The sequence below is a fragment of the Drosophila bipectinata genome, chromosome 3R, assembly GCF_030179905.1.
Source record: "Drosophila bipectinata strain 14024-0381.07 chromosome 3R, DbipHiC1v2, whole genome shotgun sequence".
Classification (NCBI taxonomy): Eukaryota; Metazoa; Arthropoda; class Insecta; order Diptera; family Drosophilidae; genus Drosophila; species Drosophila bipectinata.
The window spans coordinates 28,817,821-28,839,370 of record NC_091739.1 but is presented as its reverse complement, the minus strand read 5'-3'; the positions used below and the strand labels follow the sequence as shown (position 1 = coordinate 28,839,370).

General features: G+C 44.0%; 7 protein-coding genes and 1 non-coding gene across 9 annotated transcripts; 5 read left to right on the top strand and 3 right to left on the bottom strand.

Moving 5' to 3' along the window:
- The first annotated feature begins 40 nt into the window (after nt 1–40).
- Nucleotides 41–4,106, top strand: LOC108119884 (uncharacterized). Its single transcript, XM_017233301.3, has 7 exons — nt 41–1,342; nt 1,396–2,045; nt 2,105–2,290; nt 2,363–2,932; nt 2,990–3,520; nt 3,581–3,751; nt 3,819–4,106. Exons 1-7 carry the CDS (start codon nt 173–175, stop codon nt 3,973–3,975), a joined length of 3,435 nt encoding a protein of 1,144 aa, XP_017088790.2. The 5' UTR covers nt 41–172; the 3' UTR covers nt 3,976–4,106.
- Nucleotides 4,107–4,199: 93 nt separating this feature from the next.
- Nucleotides 4,200–5,431, top strand: LOC108119838 (protein suppressor of variegation 3-7). The gene is made up of 2 exons (XM_017233234.3): nt 4,200–4,333; nt 4,393–5,431. Exons 1-2 carry the CDS (start codon nt 4,299–4,301, stop codon nt 5,345–5,347), a joined length of 990 nt encoding a protein of 329 aa, XP_017088723.2. The 5' UTR covers nt 4,200–4,298; the 3' UTR covers nt 5,348–5,431.
- Nucleotides 5,432–5,623: 192 nt separating this feature from the next.
- On the top strand, nt 5,624–6,405 carry LOC108119839 (protein suppressor of variegation 3-7). The gene is made up of 2 exons (XM_017233235.3): nt 5,624–5,889; nt 5,950–6,405. The coding sequence occupies exons 1-2, from the start codon at nt 5,704–5,706 to the stop codon at nt 6,403–6,405; spliced, it is 642 nt and encodes a 213-aa protein (XP_017088724.2). The 5' UTR covers nt 5,624–5,703.
- Nucleotides 6,406–6,433: 28 nt separating this feature from the next.
- On the top strand, nt 6,434–11,674 carry Gpdh3 (Glycerol-3-phosphate dehydrogenase 3). The gene is made up of 6 exons (XM_017233233.3): nt 6,434–6,643; nt 6,712–6,886; nt 7,095–7,638; nt 7,694–7,841; nt 7,898–7,990; nt 8,053–11,674. The coding sequence occupies exons 1-6, from the start codon at nt 6,600–6,602 to the stop codon at nt 11,579–11,581; spliced, it is 4,533 nt and encodes a 1,510-aa protein (XP_017088722.2). The 5' UTR covers nt 6,434–6,599; the 3' UTR covers nt 11,582–11,674.
- On the bottom strand, nt 11,597–13,563 carry CAH8 (Carbonic anhydrase 8). Its single transcript, XM_017233236.3, has 4 exons — nt 13,438–13,563; nt 12,480–12,680; nt 12,150–12,415; nt 11,597–12,094 (listed from the first exon to the last, which is right to left on the bottom strand). The coding sequence occupies exons 1-4, from the start codon at nt 13,499–13,501 to the stop codon at nt 11,684–11,686; spliced, it is 942 nt and encodes a 313-aa protein (XP_017088725.2). The 5' UTR covers nt 13,502–13,563; the 3' UTR covers nt 11,597–11,683.
- A 1,174-nt stretch (nt 13,564–14,737) lies between these two features.
- On the top strand, nt 14,738–18,405 carry LOC108119736 (2,3-bisphosphoglycerate-dependent phosphoglycerate mutase). Of its 2 annotated transcripts, none has more exons than XM_017233041.3 (4): nt 14,738–15,131; nt 17,334–17,446; nt 17,515–18,009; nt 18,070–18,405. In XM_017233041.3, the coding sequence occupies exons 1-4, from the start codon at nt 15,106–15,108 to the stop codon at nt 18,231–18,233; spliced, it is 798 nt and encodes a 265-aa protein (XP_017088530.1). In that variant the 5' UTR covers nt 14,738–15,105; the 3' UTR covers nt 18,234–18,405. The 2 variants fall into 2 exon arrangements, with proteins under 2 accessions (XP_017088530.1, XP_017088531.1); XM_017233042.3 differs by having other exon boundaries at nt 14,738–15,267.
- Nucleotides 17,064–17,146, bottom strand: TRNAL-UAA (transfer RNA leucine (anticodon UAA)). Its single transcript has one exon. It is a non-coding gene; the product is annotated as a tRNA-Leu (tRNA).
- Nucleotides 18,406–18,811: 406 nt separating the features above from the next.
- On the bottom strand, nt 18,812–19,909 carry LOC108119755 (uncharacterized). The gene has a single exon (XM_017233092.3). It carries the CDS (start codon nt 19,901–19,903, stop codon nt 18,872–18,874), a length of 1,032 nt encoding a protein of 343 aa, XP_017088581.2. The 5' UTR covers nt 19,904–19,909; the 3' UTR covers nt 18,812–18,871.
- Between the last annotated feature and the right edge of the window lie 1,641 nt (nt 19,910–21,550).

Genomic DNA, 21,550 nt, shown 5'->3' with positions numbered 1-21,550 from the left:
AATGATTTTGTAACGGATAATTATCGATAACACAACACTATTTTACAAGGTACATCTCTAATGCGCGAAGTATAAACACGCACCACGTTCTTGTTATTTCATTTTGTTGTGAAAAGCTTATAGTTGGAAATTTAGTTCAGGACTAATACATTTCGTTTTAAAACCCGAAAGGATGTCATTGCCGGTGACTAAAGCCACATCAGCCACGGCTACGCATGCTGTAGTCCAGGCCGTGGAGACTTACATTCAAAACCAAAATTTGCTCGGCGAGATTGCCGAGTTGGATGAAATGTTGTGCGATTTAGTGGACTTGCACAAGGATAATGAGCTTGCCCTAAAACGTGTACTACAGTGCATTCATAACCTGTTGCAAACGAACAGCAAGTGGAATGTGCGCTTTGGCCCCAAGTTGTTCCACAAACTCGTCTCTGTGGTGATCGCCGACAGCCGTGAAGACACACCAAGTCGTCGGCAACTGGTAGCCAATCTTCTTATCTGCGTGCAGTTACACGGCAGGAAGTTTCCCCGGATCCAGGGAAAGTTTGTGTTGCAGCAACTATGGGCACTCAGTTTAAGTAACGACCGACAACCGCATGCGGCACAGATCCTCGTACACCTAGTAGACGACTTTGTCCACAATCTCGGAACGGAGTGCGGAGTGGAATTATTGGGAATAACACAGACTCTGTTGCAGTCAGAGGTGCGGGAGGATCGTCGATCGGCCTACTTCCTTATGAGCAAATTGAAGGATGTAGATGGGGTTCTTGCTGCCCTTCAGTGCACCGAACAGAACTGGAATGCCTACGTTGGCATACTGGAAAATTTAGAAGAACAGCAGTCGCACCTAGTGCTTCCCACCTTGGGCACTTTGATGCCCCGCCTTGGCTTAATGGCCAGTAATCATAGTGAGGATTGGATGTCGTGGCTGCGTATCCTCTCTATCCGCCTTCTAAACGACAACAATAGCCTCGTTTTGCGATGGACTATCAAGTATTTGCTGGCTAATTTAAGTCTGGACCAACTGTCGCACTTAAATTTAGTTACTGAGTTCGTAGCGGCTACCAATCGAACTCAACTGTATAATCTTGAGGTTCCTGATCACCTCACACAGCAGCAAATAAAGGACTTCATGGCAGGGTTCCCGGCTGATAAATTGCTGGAGGCCATGGTAACAGTGCAGTGGCATTGTGTACCACTGTTTCACTGGCTCATGGGCTGGAGTGAAATAGAACTGCCTCTGGTTCCCAAAGAGTTGCTTCTTGGCTTGAGTGCACGGATACGTTCTTTGCAAAATCCGGTTCTTCGTGGGGCTGCCATCAAAGAAGTCATCTTTTTGTTTAGAGTAAGTGCTCCTAATTTTAGAAATTTTTAATCCTCCCTATGCTTTGGTTACAGAACACAATAAACGCTTTATCCTTGAGCGACTACTTGATGTTTATGGAATCTTTGTACAACACCGTTGACGAATATACAGAACACCATCAACTGATAGACAAAATCGAAAATTGTCCAAATTTGGAGGAGCATATTGAATACTTTAGTAAACGCTGCGCCGAGCTTATAACGAGGAGAGATATCCAATATAATGTATATGTTGCTTTTTTGGAAAAAATACGAAATGTGCCAATGGAAAAGCACGGATGGTGGCGACTAGTTCCGATATTTCTTCGTCTACAAATTGACAAACCGGAACAATATTTGGATTTCTACCGAGACGTTTATAAAGTGGACTGCATGCTACTTAAATCCGGTGTGAGTCTAGACCAGATGCAGAGCCACTTGCTGGACCGCCTGGGTTGCCGCACCCGAGAGGAAAAATCGTTTGTCCGTGAAAATTGTGTTGATCTTTTTGTGAAGGTTAATGTTCCAACATGGGATAAGCTCAAGGAGTTAAACCTCAAGCCCACTGAACTATTAGATCAGGGGACTGACGTCACATTTGCAATCCTTGCAAATATTTTAGCAGAACATACGAAACCACTAGAAGATGTGGAGCTTCTGCCTACCATGGTTTCGCGATTGGACCGATTGAAATGTCGAGAAGCGTAAGCAAAGTAAAAAAAAAAAATTGAGATTTAAACTAATCAGACCTTTATCGCTCTAGGAAAGCAATTTTACAATATTCCGTGGCCAACCTAAATGACGATGAATACGAAAAGTGTGTAGTGGCGGTTCTTGAAAAAAATACGTTTTTGTTGCAACTCCTTGATTGTGAGAGTTATATAAAGGCACCCAAATCATATGTTCTTCAAAGGCTGTTGGCCGGAGAAACAACCACAGGCGATGCACGGTAAGGAACCACATTTATAATCATCACCCATTGATAACCCCCATAAACCATTTATTTACCGAAATTCGGCAGCATAGAGCGAGCTTTTGAAAACGTATTTGGGCAAAGACCTGATGTTGAAGCAATGGCTCGGGTTCATTTTATAGGATATAGTCGAAAGTGCAAAGAATTGGATGTCAATTCCATCTGCCTTGATTTGCTGAACATGAACAACGAGCTATCGAGGAAGAAGCCGCGGTACTTTGCCAACTCGAAGGAGCACAGAAGAAAAATGCGCATTGCCAAAGCCATACTTGACCTAAGTAATCAGTGGATGCCTGAGCTATGGGATGCATTGTTATGTCCAAGCGACCAGCTGAATATAAGCTTCATGTACGAATATCTAGTCGCGAAGCTGCTTCCCACCATTGATCCTCTGCTGGACCAACTGAAAAACTTAATAACCCTTAAGCCCAGTCAGCAAGTGTCACTGATCTCCGTAGTTCATATTTACTGCTTGGCTCGGTGGGACACTCTGCAAAAGGAACAATTGACGGGAATTTTTTCAATTCTTTTACCATTAACAATGGGTGCCAATTTTCAGACTCGTTTATTTGCACAATTGGTCTTGCATCGGTTAGCTACAAATTGCATTGGAAGCAGGTAAATATTATGAATTAAGAGCGTTAGCCCATAATAATTAATTTTGTATCTAATCAGCCTTGATCAACCCATCGCGGAAGTCTTGAAAAACTCAATAGAGGCTACGTTGGGTGACAAACTGGCGGAGTTCCAAAAGGATGCTCGACTATTGTTACCTGAACTAGAAGAGCAGTGCGCAATGTTTCGTAGTAATGTTTCAGACGCTATTCTTTGGATGACAAATGCCCCTTTCGACGAAAATATTAGTTTTTTTGGTTGTCGCTACGACTTCAGAAAAAAAGTAATGGCTGTTCGAGAATTCTTTCAAGCAAAAAGGGGAGAACAGATCGCTGAGCAGAACTCGCCGACAAGTTCGCTCAACGGAAATGTGCAAAGAAAAATGAATCCTATTGGTGATATATATCCTGGATGTGATTTTGAGAATACGACCACGACACACGAAGATCGGGAACTCATTGTGGTGGCTTCCTTAATCGACAAGCTGCCTAACTTGGGAGGCTTGGCGCGAACCTGTGATGTCCTCGGAGTCAGAACCTTAATATTAGGATTAAAATCGCAGGCGGAAAAAAGCGATTTTACTAACTTAAGGTGGGTAATAATCAAATTTATCTTATTTATTACTTCTCATTAATAAGTGAATATATTTAGCATGACTGCAGAAAAAACTTTGAACATAATTGAGGTAAAGCCCGAAATACTGGGTGAATTTTTGATTGGAAAGCAACTAGAGGGATATAAAATCGTTGGTGCCGAACAAACTGCCCACAGTACAAGTTTCACGGAATTTAAATTTCCGAAAAAGTGCATTCTTTTATTAGGGTGAGTATATTATTTGTTTTCAAAAACTGAAATAAAAAAAAAACTCCTCATGTTCGATCACTTATAGCCACGAGAAACATGGAATTCCTGCGGATCTTATTGGTTTTTTGGACTTTGCCGTGGAAATTCCGCAGTTTGGAACTGTTAGATCCTTAAATGTACATGTGACTGGATCACTTTTTATTTGGGAATATTGCAAGCAACATTTGGCAAAGAATAATTAGAACTATAAATGGTTTATTGTACAGATAATGTTTTATTTATTTACAATTTGAATAATTTATTTATATCGATTTAATTCTATTGATTGGGCTTCCATTAAATATATAAAAATATGTTTGTGCTTAAAGGAGACTAAAGTTTATGGTTTTTTAGTTATTATTACAAATAGGAATTAATTTACAATTCCATTGGGTATTTTAAAAACCATTATTCGAAATTTGCTTCGCTGATATCGATAACAATACTATAATCGATAACTTAATGCCAGCTGATTGAGGAAAGCAAATCATAACAAATTGGACCTGAAACACTAAGTTAAATTAAAATGAGCTTCTCGGAAAATACCTCCGACTCAGATTGGTAAGATACATAGAGAAAGACTAGTTTGTGCCTGCCACCCTAATGCACAACATTTTTAGGAAGGAAGCCAAAGTGAAAGTATCTCGGACCATCAAGGAATCTATATCCAGTTCGGGAAGGAGGACAAGAGATAAAGAAAAACACAAGAAGTTGTCCTTAAGCAAACCGAAGTACAACCAGAAGTTCTGTGAGAAATGGTTAAAGATTTTCGAACCATGGCTCCGGCGGGATCCCAATGACCCACACAAGCCCTTTTGCCGGGCTTGCCAGTGCAGCATGGACTGCAACCGGTGCCACCTGGTCCGGCACGAGCTCACCACGAAACATAAGCGGAATTTGGAGTCATATCTCACCCAAGGTGAGAGCCTGGACCGACGAGAGGTGCGTGTGCGTCAGGAGCGGAGCAAGTATTACCATCAGCGAAGACCAGCCAAGCACGAAAACAAATCAGAGCCTCAATCAAGTAAAAACCCTGAGCAACTTGGTAATTCCATTGCTCTGGTACCTGATGATAACATAGGCTCCGTAGAGGAGGTTGCTGTACCCAAACAGGAACTATCAGAGACAGAAGCCATTGCGAAAACGGAACAAACTGCAAGTAGCGAACCCAGGCCCTGTGCTTCCTCTGCTTCAAACCAAGAGGGCCTTAAACTCTTGCTACAGATCCACCAGGACAAGAACGAGTTGATGGAATCATTTCGGGAACTGATGGGAAGCCAGGCTCAAGTGCAGCACCCTTCAGCTCCGGCGCCGTCAAAGGAAAAGAACCATGTTGACCTGTTCTTCGAGAGCGTTAGTTCTAGCGTTAAAGCATTATCACCCAAGCTCATTGCCGAGGCTAAGATGCGCGTTTCACAGCTTATTTGTGAGCTGGAGTTGCGGGGCCTCACTGATATCAGTCCCCACGATGCTCCAGGCGAAAATCCTCCGACAAACAGTCTATTTATACTTCGTCAAAATGGAACTGGAGGACAGATAGTACCACAACAGCCACGTTTTAGTGGCGTTAGCTAGTTAGTTAATATTACTATGGAGTATTTTATGTAAATTTCTTGTAGGTAAATAAGTGTTTGAATGTATATTTTTTTAAATAGATGGTTTTAGATAAACCAATTTATACAAAACAAAGGTAAAAACATCTTTTCGTTAAATACATTTTTACATTTTAAAAAAATTGTAAGAACTTCGATATGGTTTTTAAAATAATTATTTCGATTATTTTTGAATAATAATTGTTATCGACTAAACTGAAGAATCTTCCATCTCTAATAAGCTGAATAAACAACGCTCAGCTGGTCGAAGAGTATACCCATTTTAAAAACATTTACTTTTATACTTAAGATATAATAAGTAAAAACCACCTTAACCTAATGAGCAATGGAAAAACGTCGGTTGGAACGTCGGTAGGGCGCTTGCAAGATCACCAATCGATGGCCAGGACTTTCGTTGGAGTCTCACAGCTAGAAAATGTGTCCTCGAATTCTGAGATTTTTGAGATGAATGAAGAAACCGACCTTAATGGGGTGTCTTATGGAACGATGGGGCAAGATTTAAAGGTAATAGCTTCACCGTTTGAGCTTCTTTGAGCCTAAGTATACACAACTTTTACATTTCAGTTCAAAAGTAGAAAATGGAATCGCTTTAATACCGTATGGAAAAGGAAGGACTTATTTTACGAGAAGCCGATGCCACAAACCCGTCAGGAACTGCTCCAAAGTATTGGAGAGCAAAGAGAGGTCTTGGGTGCTTACTTTCAAAGACTTAAGGAACAGAAGACCGAAACTAAGGCTATTGCTGCTGCAGCGATTAATTCTCCTCCAGTTGCAGCTATTCCCGTAACTCCTGCGCGTAATAGCTATGATCTGTTTTTCGAAAGCGCCTGCATCAGTGTCAAAAGTCTTCCCCCGAAACTGGCAGCCGAGGCCAAGAGCCGTATATCGCAGATCATTACCGAGTTTGAGATCCGCGCCATTTCCCAGCAGGAGGAGCTGCAAGCGGCGGCTCAACAAGGGCGCCAGCATAGACTGGATGAAGCAGCCGGTGTTGTCTATGAATTTCATCCTTGCCCATAAAGTAGGTGGGGAGTTTGCTGTTTGGGCGCTCCAGCTCATACAATCACATCAGATTGTTTTAAGACGAATCTAACTCCGGATTATCAAAATTCTCAGTTAAAATTTCGAGTATCTTACATCCAGCCAACATATAGGCGGTCATTTGGTCGCGTTTCGGCCCTAAATTTCTGTTTTAAATTTATAACAAGGGGACGATGTCCGGAAAGCTGAAAGTATGCATAATTGGAGCGGAGGGCTGGTAGGTGGTGCAGGATATCTTTCAGCAATATCTTTAACCATTGGATGACCCTTTTTCCTGTGATTTAGGGGCTCGGCCATTGCCGCCGCCGTGAGCAAAAATGTTCGCCAGGGCAATTTCAACAGCCGTGTTCACATATATGTGTTGGACGAACTCGTTCGCAGCTCTCCCTTGTCCGAGGTCATAAATGATAGTCACGAGAATGTCAAGTATCTGCCTGGGATCAAGCTACCCAAGAACTTGGTGAGATCTATTTTGGCTTTGGCTTTTGGCTATATATAGATATATATTAAGTATATAGAATTACTTAACAATATAATTAGTAAAATAGGATTCTTAGATATATTTTTAATGTAAGACTGTTAGGTTTTAAGTATAAAGCTCTTTGAAATATTTTTTATAAATAAAAGATAAACATATCGAATTTTTAAGCATCAACTTACTTCTTTAGGTGGCGGTGAATGATCTTTTGGAAGCTGCTCAGAATGCAGATATCTTGATATTTGCCATGCCGCAGAGCTTTGTCAATTCCTACTGCAACATTCTAGAAGGCAACCTGAAGGAGACGGCCTTTGCCGTTTCCATGGTCAAGGGCCTAATGGAAGTGTGCGACGACGATGTGGTACTCGTGTCGCAGGCTATTAGCGAGCGCCTGGGCATTCCCTGCTACTCAATGATGTCCGCTCATAGCGCCATGGAAATGGCTCAGGGTAAGCTGTGCGAGATCACTTTGGGCTGCACCAATCCAGACCACGGGGAGCTGCTGGTCTCAGCTCTTCAAACTAACAACTGCAAGGTGATTTCCGTCGATGATGTTCATGGTGTTGAGCTGGTTGGGACCCTAAAGGACATCATTTCCCTTGGAGCGGGCCTTGTTGATGGCCTTCGCCTGGGAGACAACGCTCGTGTGGCCGCCATCCATCTGGGTCTCAAGGAGATGATGCGCTTCATTGAAACTTATTTTCCATCCGCAAAAATGTCCACGTCTGCCTATGGTTCGTCCATTCCTTGATGTCTTCGGAATTCAGTAATAAGTTCCCTTATTTCCAGTTGATAAAAATGTGACCTTTGCCAATAGCTTTATTACCTCGGGTCAGTCCATACAGGAAATAGAAAGCAATCTTCAGAACGGGCTACTGGGTCCCTTGGTGGTCAGCGAAGTGAATGCGATTCTGGAGGCCGATAAAAACCTACATAAGTATAGGGTCCTGTCTTATGGTTTCATAAGGGCATTGATTAATTTCCGATCCTTAGGTTTCCTCTATTTACGGCCATTCACCAGGTATGCCACAATGAGGCTCCACCAGATGTAATAATGGATGCCCTTAAAAATCATCCTGATTTAAGGTACAAGAATCAGTTGTTCTCTTATCTAATGAAACTAAAGTTGGCCTTTATGTTATAATTAGGAACTCATCCGTATCGCATCTGTTGAACGACGAAACTGGCGAAAAGATGTCATCCCAAGTCCTGGACGAAGTGGCCGACACCCTGCCAAAACTAAGGAAGGCTCTCGACAAAATCTTGGCCGAGGCGGGTGACAAGAGCTTCAAGAATCTGAAAATTTTGGGTAGCTGGTCCCCGAAAAATTCGAATCTAGAGACGCCCACAGAGAATCAAGTCCCAATAGAGACCGAGGACATCCCTGACCCGTTGAGTGCAAAAGCCTTGCAGATACAGAAAGAAATCCGTGATGGAAACGTGAAGGTTGCCTTTACGATGGATGTTGCAGACCAAGGCCGCCACATGCGACTCCTTCTGAAAGAGGCGCCAAGAACTTCTACTCCTATGGGTCAATCAGTGGTTTCAGAAGGGATGGGATCTGGAAAAGGTAAGGATGTGACCAGAATCGGTAAAAGCGCTATAATGGACTCAAAATTGGAGTCCATGGATATGGATTCCCTGGACTTAAGCACTGAAGCCAACAACTCCGACCCTCGGTTACAAGAAATGAAACTCATAGACGACTCTATTCAATCAATGGACATGGAATCGTCCCATTCCGGACAGCTTAAGGACGACAAAGAGGCTAGAGGGGAAACTGAAATGGTGGGAAAGCTTCTGAGTGATGAAGAGCCAACGGACCACGAGTCTAATGAAAAAGAATGGAAGCTCTTAATGGATGAGCTTGAAGATCAAGAAGAAACAAAGCTTACTGAGAAGGATCCGGAAATGTCCAAGTACTTCACCGAATCCGAGCCCATTGATGTGAATTATCTGGAGGAATGGCAGACTACCTTAGAACATAATAAGGATCAAGAGGCAAGGCTCCGATTGGAAACTAGTGAGAACGATCCGGAGAATAGAAAGTCCAAATACTTCACTGTATCTGAGCCCATTGAAGTTAATTATCCGTGTAATGAGTATTTGGACCTGACAGAGAAGGCCCAATTCGGCGATGAAAACGACCTTGAGCAGCTGGAGAAAAAGTTCCAGCAGACATACACTGTTTCGGAACAACATGAGTCTGATAAAGAAACCTTACCCGATACGGAGTCCTTCCAAATATCAGAAGTGCGCCAAGAAGGAAAGGCCTCAGATCTTCAGCTGCGGATAAAGCGAAAGACTCAAAAGACATCAGAGGGGCACTTGGAGGACTGTCAGGATGTGGAGGAATCTGACCGTTTAAGAGTCCGAGCTAAGAATTCGGATTCCCCCTGGACCAGGGAGAGTTTCAATTATGTAGAGGGATTTGACGCAGAGCCCTCTGTAAAGCGAAGTCGCTACTCAGATCTTCTAGTGCGAGCAGGTTCCCAAAAGCCATACAACTCCAAAAAGGAAGAAGGACTGGACGAAGCTATTAGAGACAGACGCCAAGAAAGGAATGCCGATGATTGGGAACCACAAGTACAGTATAAAAATATTGAAGTAATGGACAAACATGTCGATGGTTTCGGAAAATCTGATGATGAGGATATGAGGACTTTAAAAAGCTCAAATGAATCGGAGACTCGTTATGGAAAGCTAGAGGAGGATGAGCAACAAATGGAACATCTTTACGAGGCAAAAATGGCAGAGGATCTGCAGGAGCCGGCCGAGCCCGAAAATCGGAAACTGGTAAAGGGTAAAGATATGGGTAAGATTAAGGAAAAAGTCGATCTAGAAAGTCAGCGAATTGCGGAGAATAAATATATGACCAACGTGCAGGAGCAACCGGAAATAGATAATTGGAAAATAGTGGTGGATAAAGATCTCATCAAAATTAAGGACAACAAAGATATCATAAAAATAGAGGATAAAGATATCATCCAAGTGCAGGAAGAATCCGAGCTAGAGAATTGGAAAATGGTGGAAGAAAGCTCCGAAGATAACCTGGAAGAGGATAAGCTCTGGAAGCACATTCGTTCCATGGAGGAAGGTCGGGACGAAGAACTCGTCAAGGCAGCAGAAGAAAAACGGTCGACCAAAATGGGCGAAAGACGGCCTCTCCTCAGCCTGGAGGAGGTTAACATGCGATATTATAGCGACCAAAAGGATGGCGAGGGCAGTCATGAGTGGGACTGGCTGTTGAACAACGAAAGGATTGGCAAGCCCAATTCGGAGACCCTCTTAAAGGCCGACGAAACGCTTAGCCGAGCGGATGAGGAAAACTTGGAAAAGCTGAGCGATCAGCTTGCTCAGGCCCTGGAAAAAGAAAAGACCAAGAAAGGCGAAGACTCCTTAAAGAATATGTATAATGTTAAAGATACTGGTTTACAGAAAGCCATATTAGAGTCTAAGTCCTTGGAGGATCTGGCCGAAGTATCGGCAGATCACAGCAAAAAAGACCTCGAGGAAGAGCAAGATGCGAAGGCTAGCAAGAAGCGAGTACCACCACGTGAATTTGAAGTACCCTCTCCGGCTGCCACGCCTGCCTACATTCCCAGAGAAGGCGTCAAACAAAAGTCTAAAATCCAGGAAGGCACTCCCCAGGTTCAGACCCAGCCAAAAACAGCTCCCACCCAACCGCCTCAAATTAGGCCTCACAAAGTCGAGGAGATGAACCCCATCCTTTTCGAAAGTGAACAGCCACAGTCCAAGAAAGATGAGCCAGTGGCCAAGTCGTCGGAACCACCAAAGAAAGTGGAGGAACCGCCAAAGAAAGTGGAGGCTCCCGCACGCAGGCCAGCCGGGGTAAAAATGCGGAGGGACGAGCCCTCCGCACCCAGGCCCGCCGCCGAAAGGATGCACAACACAGAGCTCCCTCCCGCACGCAGACCCGCCGGCGAAAGCATGCTGAAGAGGGAGGAGCCTCCCGCACGCAGGCCCGCCGGCGAAAGGATGCAGAAGGGCGAGGAGCCTCCCGCACGCAGGCCCGCCGGCGAAAGAACACACAAGCATGAAGAAATCCCGCAACCTAGCAACAGTAAGTCTGACCGGAAGCGACATGCGCCTGATTACATTCAGATCAAGAAACGCAAAGTCCCTGAAACGCCATTGGACCGAGCGCAGCGGGATATGAACAGCATTATGCGCAAGGTTAAGAGTCGCCCGGTCAACTACAGAGGCAAGAATCCCTTCCACGAAGGGTCAGGCACAGAATCAAATGCGCCAATGGACGACACGTCCAAAACAAAGCAAGCTGGCGAAAATTGGCGTCGCCGTGTGGTGTCTACACCACTTTTTAACCCACCAATCAATCCTCGGGTTCGTGTTCCGCGTCCTCCATTTGATGGCCGAGATCAGGAGTACCACACGCTGAGCTCCACCATGATCACCAGTCTGGTGGTGCCAATAATGCAGAAGCATTCGATGCCCATGAAGAACGCCCTTCAAAGTCCCATCGTATCCAAGGTCCAGCTAAAGCAACTATCTGCGATGACTCGATCGGTGCAGGCCATTCGGCGTCCGTCTCTGAAGATGCCGTCCGGGGTGCCGCGTTCTCCTACACTCACCAAGATCCTTTGCGCCTTGCATATTGGTCTCCTTGCCTCTTACCTGGCGCGTTTCCGGAAGTAATCTTTCCAACCAGACCTACCTAAACCCCAGACCTATCAATTCCCTTAGTGTTACTACAGTATAACTATATATAAATAAAGACGTTAAGTTTTATTCGTCCGGCTATAACCAAATCAGTTCTGGCAGCTCCAGCAGCTGCTGCCGATACTGTACTTGCTGCAACTGGTGCACAGCTGAACGTCGGTAGAAGATCGCCCGATTCTCCTGCGGCTGCAGAGGTCGAAAATTGTTCACCAGCGGCCTATTCCTCTTATCCCTAAGTAGCCAAAACTTGGGCAGCTCGTTGAACGATATGGGCAGCACATCCTCGAACACGTGCCACAGCACCACTGGAGAGCAGAGGGGCGTGGTCAGCGAGCCGCGGTAGGTGTAGAAGTTGCCTCGGTTCAAGTTGCCCAGCAGTGAGTCCAGTGTCAGGTTTTCCGGCAGAGTGTAGCTGCTGTTGTACGCTCCCAGGTGCAGCAGCGAACTGAACACCTCGTGGAGTCCATTTTCGTAGAATATCGGCGGTGCCTGGAATGGGATTTATTAATCGGCGGACAAAGTATCTTGTTCTGATGCTTCCTACCCTCACAACTTTGAAAAGCACGGCCAGAACTGCGATACCATCGCTGTGCAACTGTGCCTCATCGAGGGTCAGATACTTGTTATTTCGGTGGACTATATGCATTTCCAAGTCATAGCGTCGTCCGTTCAGGACATGCTCGGACCCCTTGCTAGTCGGAGAGCCCCAGTGGAAGTGGACACCCTCGGCCTCGTAGCAGTCCAGCATCAGGCCTCCCGTAATATATGGTTTAACGCCGTAAAATTTGGTTGTCGGTACTTGAAAATCAGCTTTTCAAAAAAAAAAATAAATTATTTTTTATAAAAGTACCTAAATTATTTAAAAGTAAAGTACCTGTGTGTCCATTGTTTCTGATTATCGCTTGGGTGACAAATGACTGGTCGTAGAGAACGAATTCAAGAGGGGGTATATCAATGGGTATTACTTTTCGGGAGTTAATCGCAATGGGGGATTGTTGGGGACCTCCACAGTTGTGGTAGGTGAGCTGCCAAGTTTCAGGCGCATCATAATCAAAGTGGATTTCCGTCTTGAAGTCTGTAATGACAGGTGGCAGGGAAAGGGAATATTAGAGGTAGCTAACGACCAACTTGGGTAATCCCCTCGAGACTAATCCCCAAGTTCCCATCTTCCATAGGCCAGATTGGCAAGACATTACTGTAATTTTTGCACGCAGCTTGCAATTTTGACCAAAAACCCTCTGAAATTTGAGAAATACTAAGCGATACATAATTGCTTTATTTGGGCCCGGTCTCCGGAATCCGGACCATGGAAATCTTCAGTTTTCTGTTTACATTGTTCCGTACGACGGATCTCGCACACGCCGGTTATATAACAATAGATGGGGAGTACTTCGACATCCGACAACGACTCCTCCCCCGAAATTGACGCGCTCATTGGCTTTCATGGAGCATTTGTGAATGCAAAAAATTTAATTATTGTTATTATTTACAAGCCACCGGGTGGGTTGTTTGCTATCCATTAGACGATCCGCTATGTGACAGTTTCATGGGCTTCAGATTTCTTGGCTTGTGTTGGTTTATAATAGATTTTTTTTTGGGCTCGGGGATGGGTCATAAACCCTCGGTATGTCTTAGAAGCTGCGCAATAGGCTTTGGGGGTCATGTGGCGTTTCGGGTGACAAAGTCTGGGGACTACTTGATTTTCAGACTGGACCATATCGATGTTGTCTCAATATCAAGGAAATCCACTGTGAGGGTAGAGCTATATGATGCGTATTCTTCAGATACGACACAGTTGACTGATTTGCAGATACTTGTGTACTGCCACTCACTTGCAACGAACGGCAAAAGAAACAGAAACCGCTGATAGAACTCATCGAATGCCGGAAAATGCATTTCCACCCGCTAGATACTTTGTTGCACCGAAAACTGAACTCGAACCGATCTTCACCAAAGAAGTGAACCACGTACGGTAGTCTGCAGACTGAGCCATCCGCTACTTTGGCCAAAACCTTTATACCACCGGGCCAAAAGGGCTGCACAGTCTGGGTCCCAGGGTTTCTGGCTCTTTGAGAGCAACATTGTCAAACGCTCGACGGAGCACCAGTAGATGGTTATCGCAACTCGACGCGGTAATACCTGGTACTTGCGCCGAGCTGGAGTTTGAGCACCGTTACCCCCGGGTATTGCATATTGTAATTGTCAAAGTTGGGGGCGACATACTGGAGATTACGGCAAATACCTGACCATAAATCTTATTGAAAGTTTAGTTCCTGAAACCCTATAGCCCGTGAAGCTTCTCCCCGAATAACTTGGCCCGGAAGGGCTTAGATAAAGATAATTGAAAATCAGTAATTCTGTACTGTATTTTTGGAGTGTTAGTCAGCTAAAAACCTTCAAAATTATACCATAGCTTAAGTTAAAAATACAAATTTTATAAATTCTAACAAAACTCTTTCTTATAAATATTAAACCTACCTTAAAATAACCTTTTTTTTAGAGATCCCCCATGAAAACTCCATTAGCATAATACCCAAAATAAACAGTATTTATTTTGATCTTTTCTCATGACATCTTCTTGTAAGTCGCAGCTTGTTTTGTCTTAGACTTTTTGGTTAGTCCTTGAGCCGTGATTTAGTTATGTTAGCTTGGCTTAGAAAGGCAAGTGCGTCAGGCTCTTGAGATCTGAAATCCAGTTTTTGAATGCAGCTGCGGAATTTTAAGCGTATATTACTTACCATATTTATAATACAATTAATGAGTAGAACAAAAGGCATGTAAGCTATTTTTAACCTGCTTTCAGCTGGAATTGTTTTAAAAAAAGATATATGCATGTAAGTATAATAAATCAGTAAAAGGAATGGCTTAGCAACTCCGAGGGACTTGAATATTTTAAATAAGTGAAGAAGTTACTAATTACTAGCACATTCTCTAGTTGCCCCTGATTAGCCAAAATGTCATAGTATTTTTTTTGTAGCCAAGCAATTATGGGCAGTGGTTTAAATTTAAAATTGTAATAACGAAAATGTAATCAAATGGGTTTTTAATGCGAACCAGTGCCTTGCAAAGTTTTTCGCGGTCAAATTCAAAAGAAATCTACCCCAGTTGGCGGAAATCTGAACAGTTTGTTTTTTTTAGCTCGGCTTTCTGGCACAACAAAAACAAATACGTAAAAATTTCAGTTGATATTGATTTTCCTCAAGTGGATCCCAAATTGAGCGTGGAACCAGCTACCAGCCACCAGCCACCAGCCGGCATCAGCTGTTGGCCAAGTTAGCCAGGCAACAAAAGCAACAACCGTTGAAACAACTGCGCCGCGATAAAATTGTTTGCCAATAAGAATAGAGCTTAGTGCGAAGTGGAAGCCGAAAGATAAAGGAACGTGGCTGGCGCTGCAGCTGCATCAGATACATTTTCAGATACGAGAGATTCGAGATACCGCGAGATAGTGAAACTCTGAAACAGGAAGAGAAGCCACCACCGCTGCTCAAGTCCCGGCCATGTTCAAGTTTTTGAAAAGCAAACTGTAACGTATTTTAAAAAAAGCCCTAAAACAAAAAAAAAAAACTATACAAAGTTATCCGCGAAAAAAAAACACCAAAACAAAGCGTGACAAAAAAAAACTACGTTTCTGCGACAAAAACAATGCGCGAATTTGAGGCGTAAGTATGCGAGGGGGCGTGGGCGTTGTTTACGTCTAGGAAGTATCTTTGAGTAGCGCTAGGGTCGCTAGGAGGCGGAAGGGAGGAGAGGGAATTAGGCGCGGACACGACTGAGAACCAGAATGAGATTCAGATTGAGAAATGAGAATGAGGTTGAGATTGGGATTGAGTATGAGACTGAGACTGAGAAAGAGGCGAGCAAAACACAGAAGACGCGAAGCCAGCCAAAAGTATCTGTGTGAATGAGCCACTCTGGCGTGTGTTGGTGCCTGTATCGGTGTGTGTGTGATTATGCTTCCGTCTGGACATCAGATAATGCGAATTATATTCTGTTTTGTCTCGTCATGTTGGGCCAGCCGAAGAGCGCGCGCGCTTTTTTATTTCATTATTATTATTTTTCTTTTTCCGCGCTTGTATCCATCAGATACACTCGTACACTAGCCGAAAATATGTGCGGAATGTGGGGAGGGGGGGGTGCGAACGGAACGGGAAGCAGCGGAAAGCGACGCGGAGTTCTGGCCTCGTGTGGAGTCCGCTTCTGGACCGCGGCTCAATCGCATCCGGACGATGCCGAGGTGAGCACCACACGTTCGTCTTAGTTATCCGTTACCGTTATCTTCGTCTAAAGAAATAAAAAAAAAAAAAGCAGCCGAAACACCATCATCAACGACAAACACAACATCCGCAGCTATGAGGTAGTAGATTCTCGCTTCCTTCACATTTCGGCTAATCTGGTGGTAACTAAGCTCTGTAGTAAAGCTAGTTTATATTGTGGCTAGAAGGCAGATAGAGCCGAGTGACGAGTGCCACTGGATTAAGGGGAGGGTAAGGTATTAAATTTTTTTTTTTTCCATTTTTTTTTAATTTTTTAAATTGAATGCATAATATCTGAAGAATATTGTGTCAAAATTTCAAGTCAATTAAAGCAAAATTGACGAAGTTATTAGTTATTGACGAAGTTGCTTGCAAACGTTTTACACTGGATTTTGTTTTGTTTAAAACTTTAAAGCGTTATTCCCACAACTCACGTTTTCAAAGTCGGTGCCCCTCATAACTTCAAAACTACTTCACCGATCCTTTTGAAATTTTAAACACTATTTCTGTACATATTTTACGAGGTAACGCTGTCGAGTTTTTTTTTTTTTTGTTCATAGTTTTGATTTCGCAATGACAAATAAACCGATTTTTTCCCAAAAAATTGAGTTTTTCACTTCAAAGTCTTCGAAAAAATTAAAAAATTGCAATTTTCAAAAAACCTTTACAGCGTTACCTGGGGCGAACTATTATCTAACGAATGAATTTTCATTTTTTGATTACAAATGATCCAGCACCGAGTTATGAGGGGCACCGCAATTCAACTTTTTTTGGCGACACGTCCGGACAACTGCTACCATTGCCATATTTTTAAATATTTTTTTGTAAAAATTTTATTAAACATTCTTCTAATGTCATACTTTAATATACCGTTGGTTGAATAAATAAATTTTAACTGTGTCGTCAGGAAAAAAATCACAAAAATATGGCTTTTTTTGCATGATTTGACCTTACCCTCCCCTTAATAGAGATACTCGAGATATAGTGGCAAGATATATGTGATAACCGGGGGGTACAAGTTTTTATGGTATTATTAAAAATATTATATTTCTAAATGCGTATCTAGTGCCTTAGGTTTATCCCATTTAAATATTTAATATACAAAGAACACAAAACGAGATATATATATATTTATTATAAAATATTTAACTTTTAAAAATCAACTTCAAAAATAAAAAAAATAACATCCTAGGACGTTGTCTTGTCAGGTGTGGGGTTCGAACCCACGCTCTCAGAGAGAACCAGTGCTTAAAACTGGCGCCTTAGACCGCTCGGCCAACCTGACTTGTTGATTTGCTCGAGACAAATTCTGAATTAGAGATAGATATAATGATTATATAATGTATTTTAAAATATAAATATTTGTAAAATTTAAATCAATCAACTTAATTTCAAACCAAAGAAGAACCAGAGGTTCAAATAATTAAAATCTCTTTTTTATTTTAAAATCCATTTTTTAAAAACAATTTCAGTTCTCAATTCATTCCAAAACAAAATCGTTTGGTTATTCTGCGCCATGGCGAAAGCGATTTCAACATCGGCAACCGATTCTGCGGCTGGCACGACGCTCCATTGAGCGACATTGGTAAGTTCCCAGCTGGCAATACGGTTGAATTCGTTACCTTACTAATCCGGTTTACCGCTCAATCGTAGGCGTTAAAGAGGCTCTCACCGTCGCTGTTCCAGCACTGCAACAGTCAAAGCTGGAATTCGACATGGTCTACACATCGGTGCTGAGCCGATCTCGGGAAACCGCCGACATGATCCTGAGCAACATGAGCTGCTCCTACGTGCCCGTCAAGGAGGACTGGCGCCTCTCCGAGCGCCACTACGGCAATCTCACCGGGCAGCGGAAACGCGAGGTGGCCAACATGTATGGCGAGGAACAGGTGATGCAGTGGAGAAGGGCCTACGATGTGGCGCCTCCCCCGATATTGGAGAGCAACCGCTACTTCTACACCATCTGCAGCAATCCCATATTCGACGATGTGCCGCCGGGACACTTTCCGCTAACCGAATCCATGCACATGTGCGTCGATCGGGTGACGCCGGTGTGGCATGAGGTCCGGCAGGAGGTGCTCAAGGGCACCCGGGTGCTCATGGTGGTCCACGGGACAGTAGCCCGTGCCCTCGTCCAACTCATAGAGGGTGAGTACAGGACTCCCTAGGACCCTAGGTATAATATATTATAATTTGGAATCGCCACAGGCGTCTCCAACGATGCCATCGAAAAGATCAACATCGCCAATTGTGTGCCCCGCGTATACGAGTTCGATCTTACCGCGGGCAAGTTGATAGGCGGTGGCATCAACCTGGGCAACCCGGACTACATCAAACGCAAAGTGGCCGAGGTGGCCGCCATCGGGGACTAATCTGGGAACTGATATTCGATTCAATGATATATGACACCGATTGTACGTAACCCTGTGTCTTTGCTGGATGAAGTCTGAGTTGTATGAATTTAAGTACTACATATTATGGATTTAATTTATTTTGTCTAACGTATCAAATATTTTTGGCCAAAAATATACATTTTATACTAAAGGTGGTTTGTTTTTGGGAAAGTAAGCAACTATTATGTTTTTATTTTGAGCTTAGTTTAATATTTTAGATACTACGCCCAGAAGATAAAGGTATTCTAACATAAAGCGTTCTTTTTAGACTTCAAGTTCAAGTTTTTATTTTATTTTATGGGAAAATAAGCTTAGAAACTCATCATTTCTTAATTAAGTTAATATAATTTAATACCATTAATATTACAATCATTACAAAAGACACATATCTTACATTTTCATAATTATGTGTTTAAGATTTTCTAAACATTATTTCTTTTAATTCCATGAGTTCCATGTATAAGGAGCATATTTTTGGAAAAATATGTTAGATATTTATCTATTTAGATAGTCCTGCATTTAATTATTCTTCAAACTAGAATCTAGTAAATGCATTTCATAATACTTTCAGTTGGTGCCACACTGTGGCAGCCACAGCCTCTGAGGAAGTGTCACTCTCAGTAGTAGCTCGGCTCGTTGTAGATCGGACTTAGGTTGTTCGGAAGGATATAGATGTCCTCGGGACGTCCGTTGAAGACGAAGGGACGTTTCAGGGACGTCAGCTTGGAATCCTGCTGGGGAGCTGGCATCGAAGCCAGACCAAAGCCCTGAGTGGATCCTCCATAGCCTCCCATGGAAGAGGACCCAGACATAGGCCTGTACGGGTTACTTGGTGTTGGTGGTCTCATGCCGTATCCCCCGCCGCTTCCCAAGCTGGGCGAAAGAGGCCCCAAGCCCTCAGAGGGAGAACCATTGACCTGGTAGATGCCAGAGGGCTTTCCATTGGCCAGGAAGTTGACGGGAAGATTAAAGACGGACCCGAAGGCGGAGAATGAGGGCATCGGCTGGTAGGTGAGAAGCGGGGAGAATCCTCCACCGAACGGAGACGTCGGCATGTTGGGCAGGAACATGTACGGCGTGGGTGGCAGCCGGACGTAGTAGATCGGCGAATTGCGGGCAGGTGAAGGATGGCTGGGTGGGGGACGACGTCCACCTGCCGCTCTCGACATGACTACGTCTTCAAGATCGTTGCTGGCCCCCGGGAAAGCGGGGTAGAACATGTCAGGCGCCAGGTAGAGGGGGAAAGGTATCAGCACTGGCTGGGCGTATCCAATGAAGGGCAGCATCTTGGGCATGGGCTCGTAGGGATTGGCTGAAATTCCTGGAGCTGCGGCATACGGACTCCACGGATAATTTGCTGACGCGGGGAGTCGGGACTCCTGCTTCGCTTCCTGCAGCATCTGGTAGGAATCATGCTCGTCTTCTTCCTCCACCTTTAGCTCCTGCTGTTCCTGGGCCTCATGGACATACTGCTGCTGTTCCTGCTGCTGAATCCTTGACTGCTGACTTGGCTGGGGGGACTGGACCACCGTTGGCTTCTGCTGGCCTTGTTTCTTCACTAGTTGAGATAGATTCGCCGCCAGAGTTCCGGCGAGTAGCTGCTCCAGCACCAGCACTCCCAAGAAAACGTTCCACATGTGGCTGGCCATTTCTGATGGTAGCTGTGGATTGGATGTGAGTTAAGTCGGAGCTGATCTGCGGATGACCCCGAACCAGCCAAGCTAATCAGCATGCCTCCAGATAGTTTCTCACACTCCAATTGCGCAACGGGCGGAGTTTCCCCAATAAAGTTGGCAAAGTGTAAACAACGGAATATTCGGATTACCACGGCTGGTTGAGATCAGGGCGGGGAGCATTGTAATTTTGTAACAACAAAGCCAACAAAAAGAGAACATTTATTTTGCTAAGAATTCATATAGAAATTTAATCACTTTAGTTACTTTATTTAAATAATTTACTTTACTTTAATCACTTTATTATTTTATATACGCAATTTTTCACTCAAGATATTCTTTTACCCTTTAGGACTTTTTAGGTTTTCACCCACAGGCTCACTTATTTTTCTTATAAACTTACCCTATTTTTAAGCTATTAAGCTATTAAGTCCTTTTGGAATTTCGAAATTATCTTAAGGGCCCCTGCTTGCAGAGGCGTTCAACTGGAAGTGCGATCGCGGCCAGAATCTGGGCTTTTTATATGGCCAGAGAAGAATCTGCGCATGCGCGCGCGCTCCTCAGTCGGCGCTGGCGTAGAAGCTGGCGTCGCTGCCCGTGAAGGTGTGCATGCGCATGAGTCAAGTGCGATTCTGAACTGTCTTTTGGTTTGTTTGCACAAAGCTCTGGCTTGTAGCTGTTCTCAGCCATGATTTTGAGGTTCTGTGGCAAGTGATAAATCGGCTAATTGCTGGCGGCTTAAACGCCAGCTTAATTAGCCCGGACCTTAGCGTTCCCGGGCCGGGAAGCAGAATCTGCAGCTGCAAGTGGCAAGATCACATTGCCGGCATGCACATGCAATTGCAACATTTTGCTAGAAACGCCACAAAACGCCACAAAAAAGCTTCAGAAATTGCGAGCAATGTTAATTACCCTTTGGAGTCGAGCGGACCTTATAGGTAAAGTAACAAGCGCCCTCTGCGAGCAACGCCCGCGATTATGCATTTTAATTTTTATGACGGGGCGAAAAGAATCTCGAGCTGCAGATTGGAGATGGGCTCATTAGTCAATGATATCCATCCGGCTATCGCTATACAAGCACCTGGTAGCACATGCACCTCCTTCTGGATTCCACTCTCTCGCATTTTCTTCTCCGCTGAAGTATCTGTATCTCTTCCCAGTTGCATAATTGGGCATAATTGTGTGCGATTGCATCGGTGTGCATAGCTTCATATTTAGAGTGAGTGCATCTTTATTGTGCCCTGGCCAGAAGCTACTAGCTCCTCACTGCCTACTCCCCTGTTGGGCTTTATAATTATGTTGATATTCCGGAATCAAGACGATCTGATACACCAACTGGCCCTGCTCCCAGAGCTTCAGGGCATTATTAATAATTCTAATATGAATAATTTGTTTATTTGTCAAAGCCAGTGGCGTTGGCGCCGGCGTTGAGATTAGAGCAATAATAAATTACGCAGCTAATTAAGCGACGGTTGCAACTGCAACATCAGTAGCAGCAGCAGCAGCAGCAGCATCAGCAACTTTAGCGACATCCACGCAGATGCAAAAGATACAGATACATGCCGCAGATTGCGGCTGCAGCAACTACATACTTCCAACAAGCGGCGACGACAATAATGAACG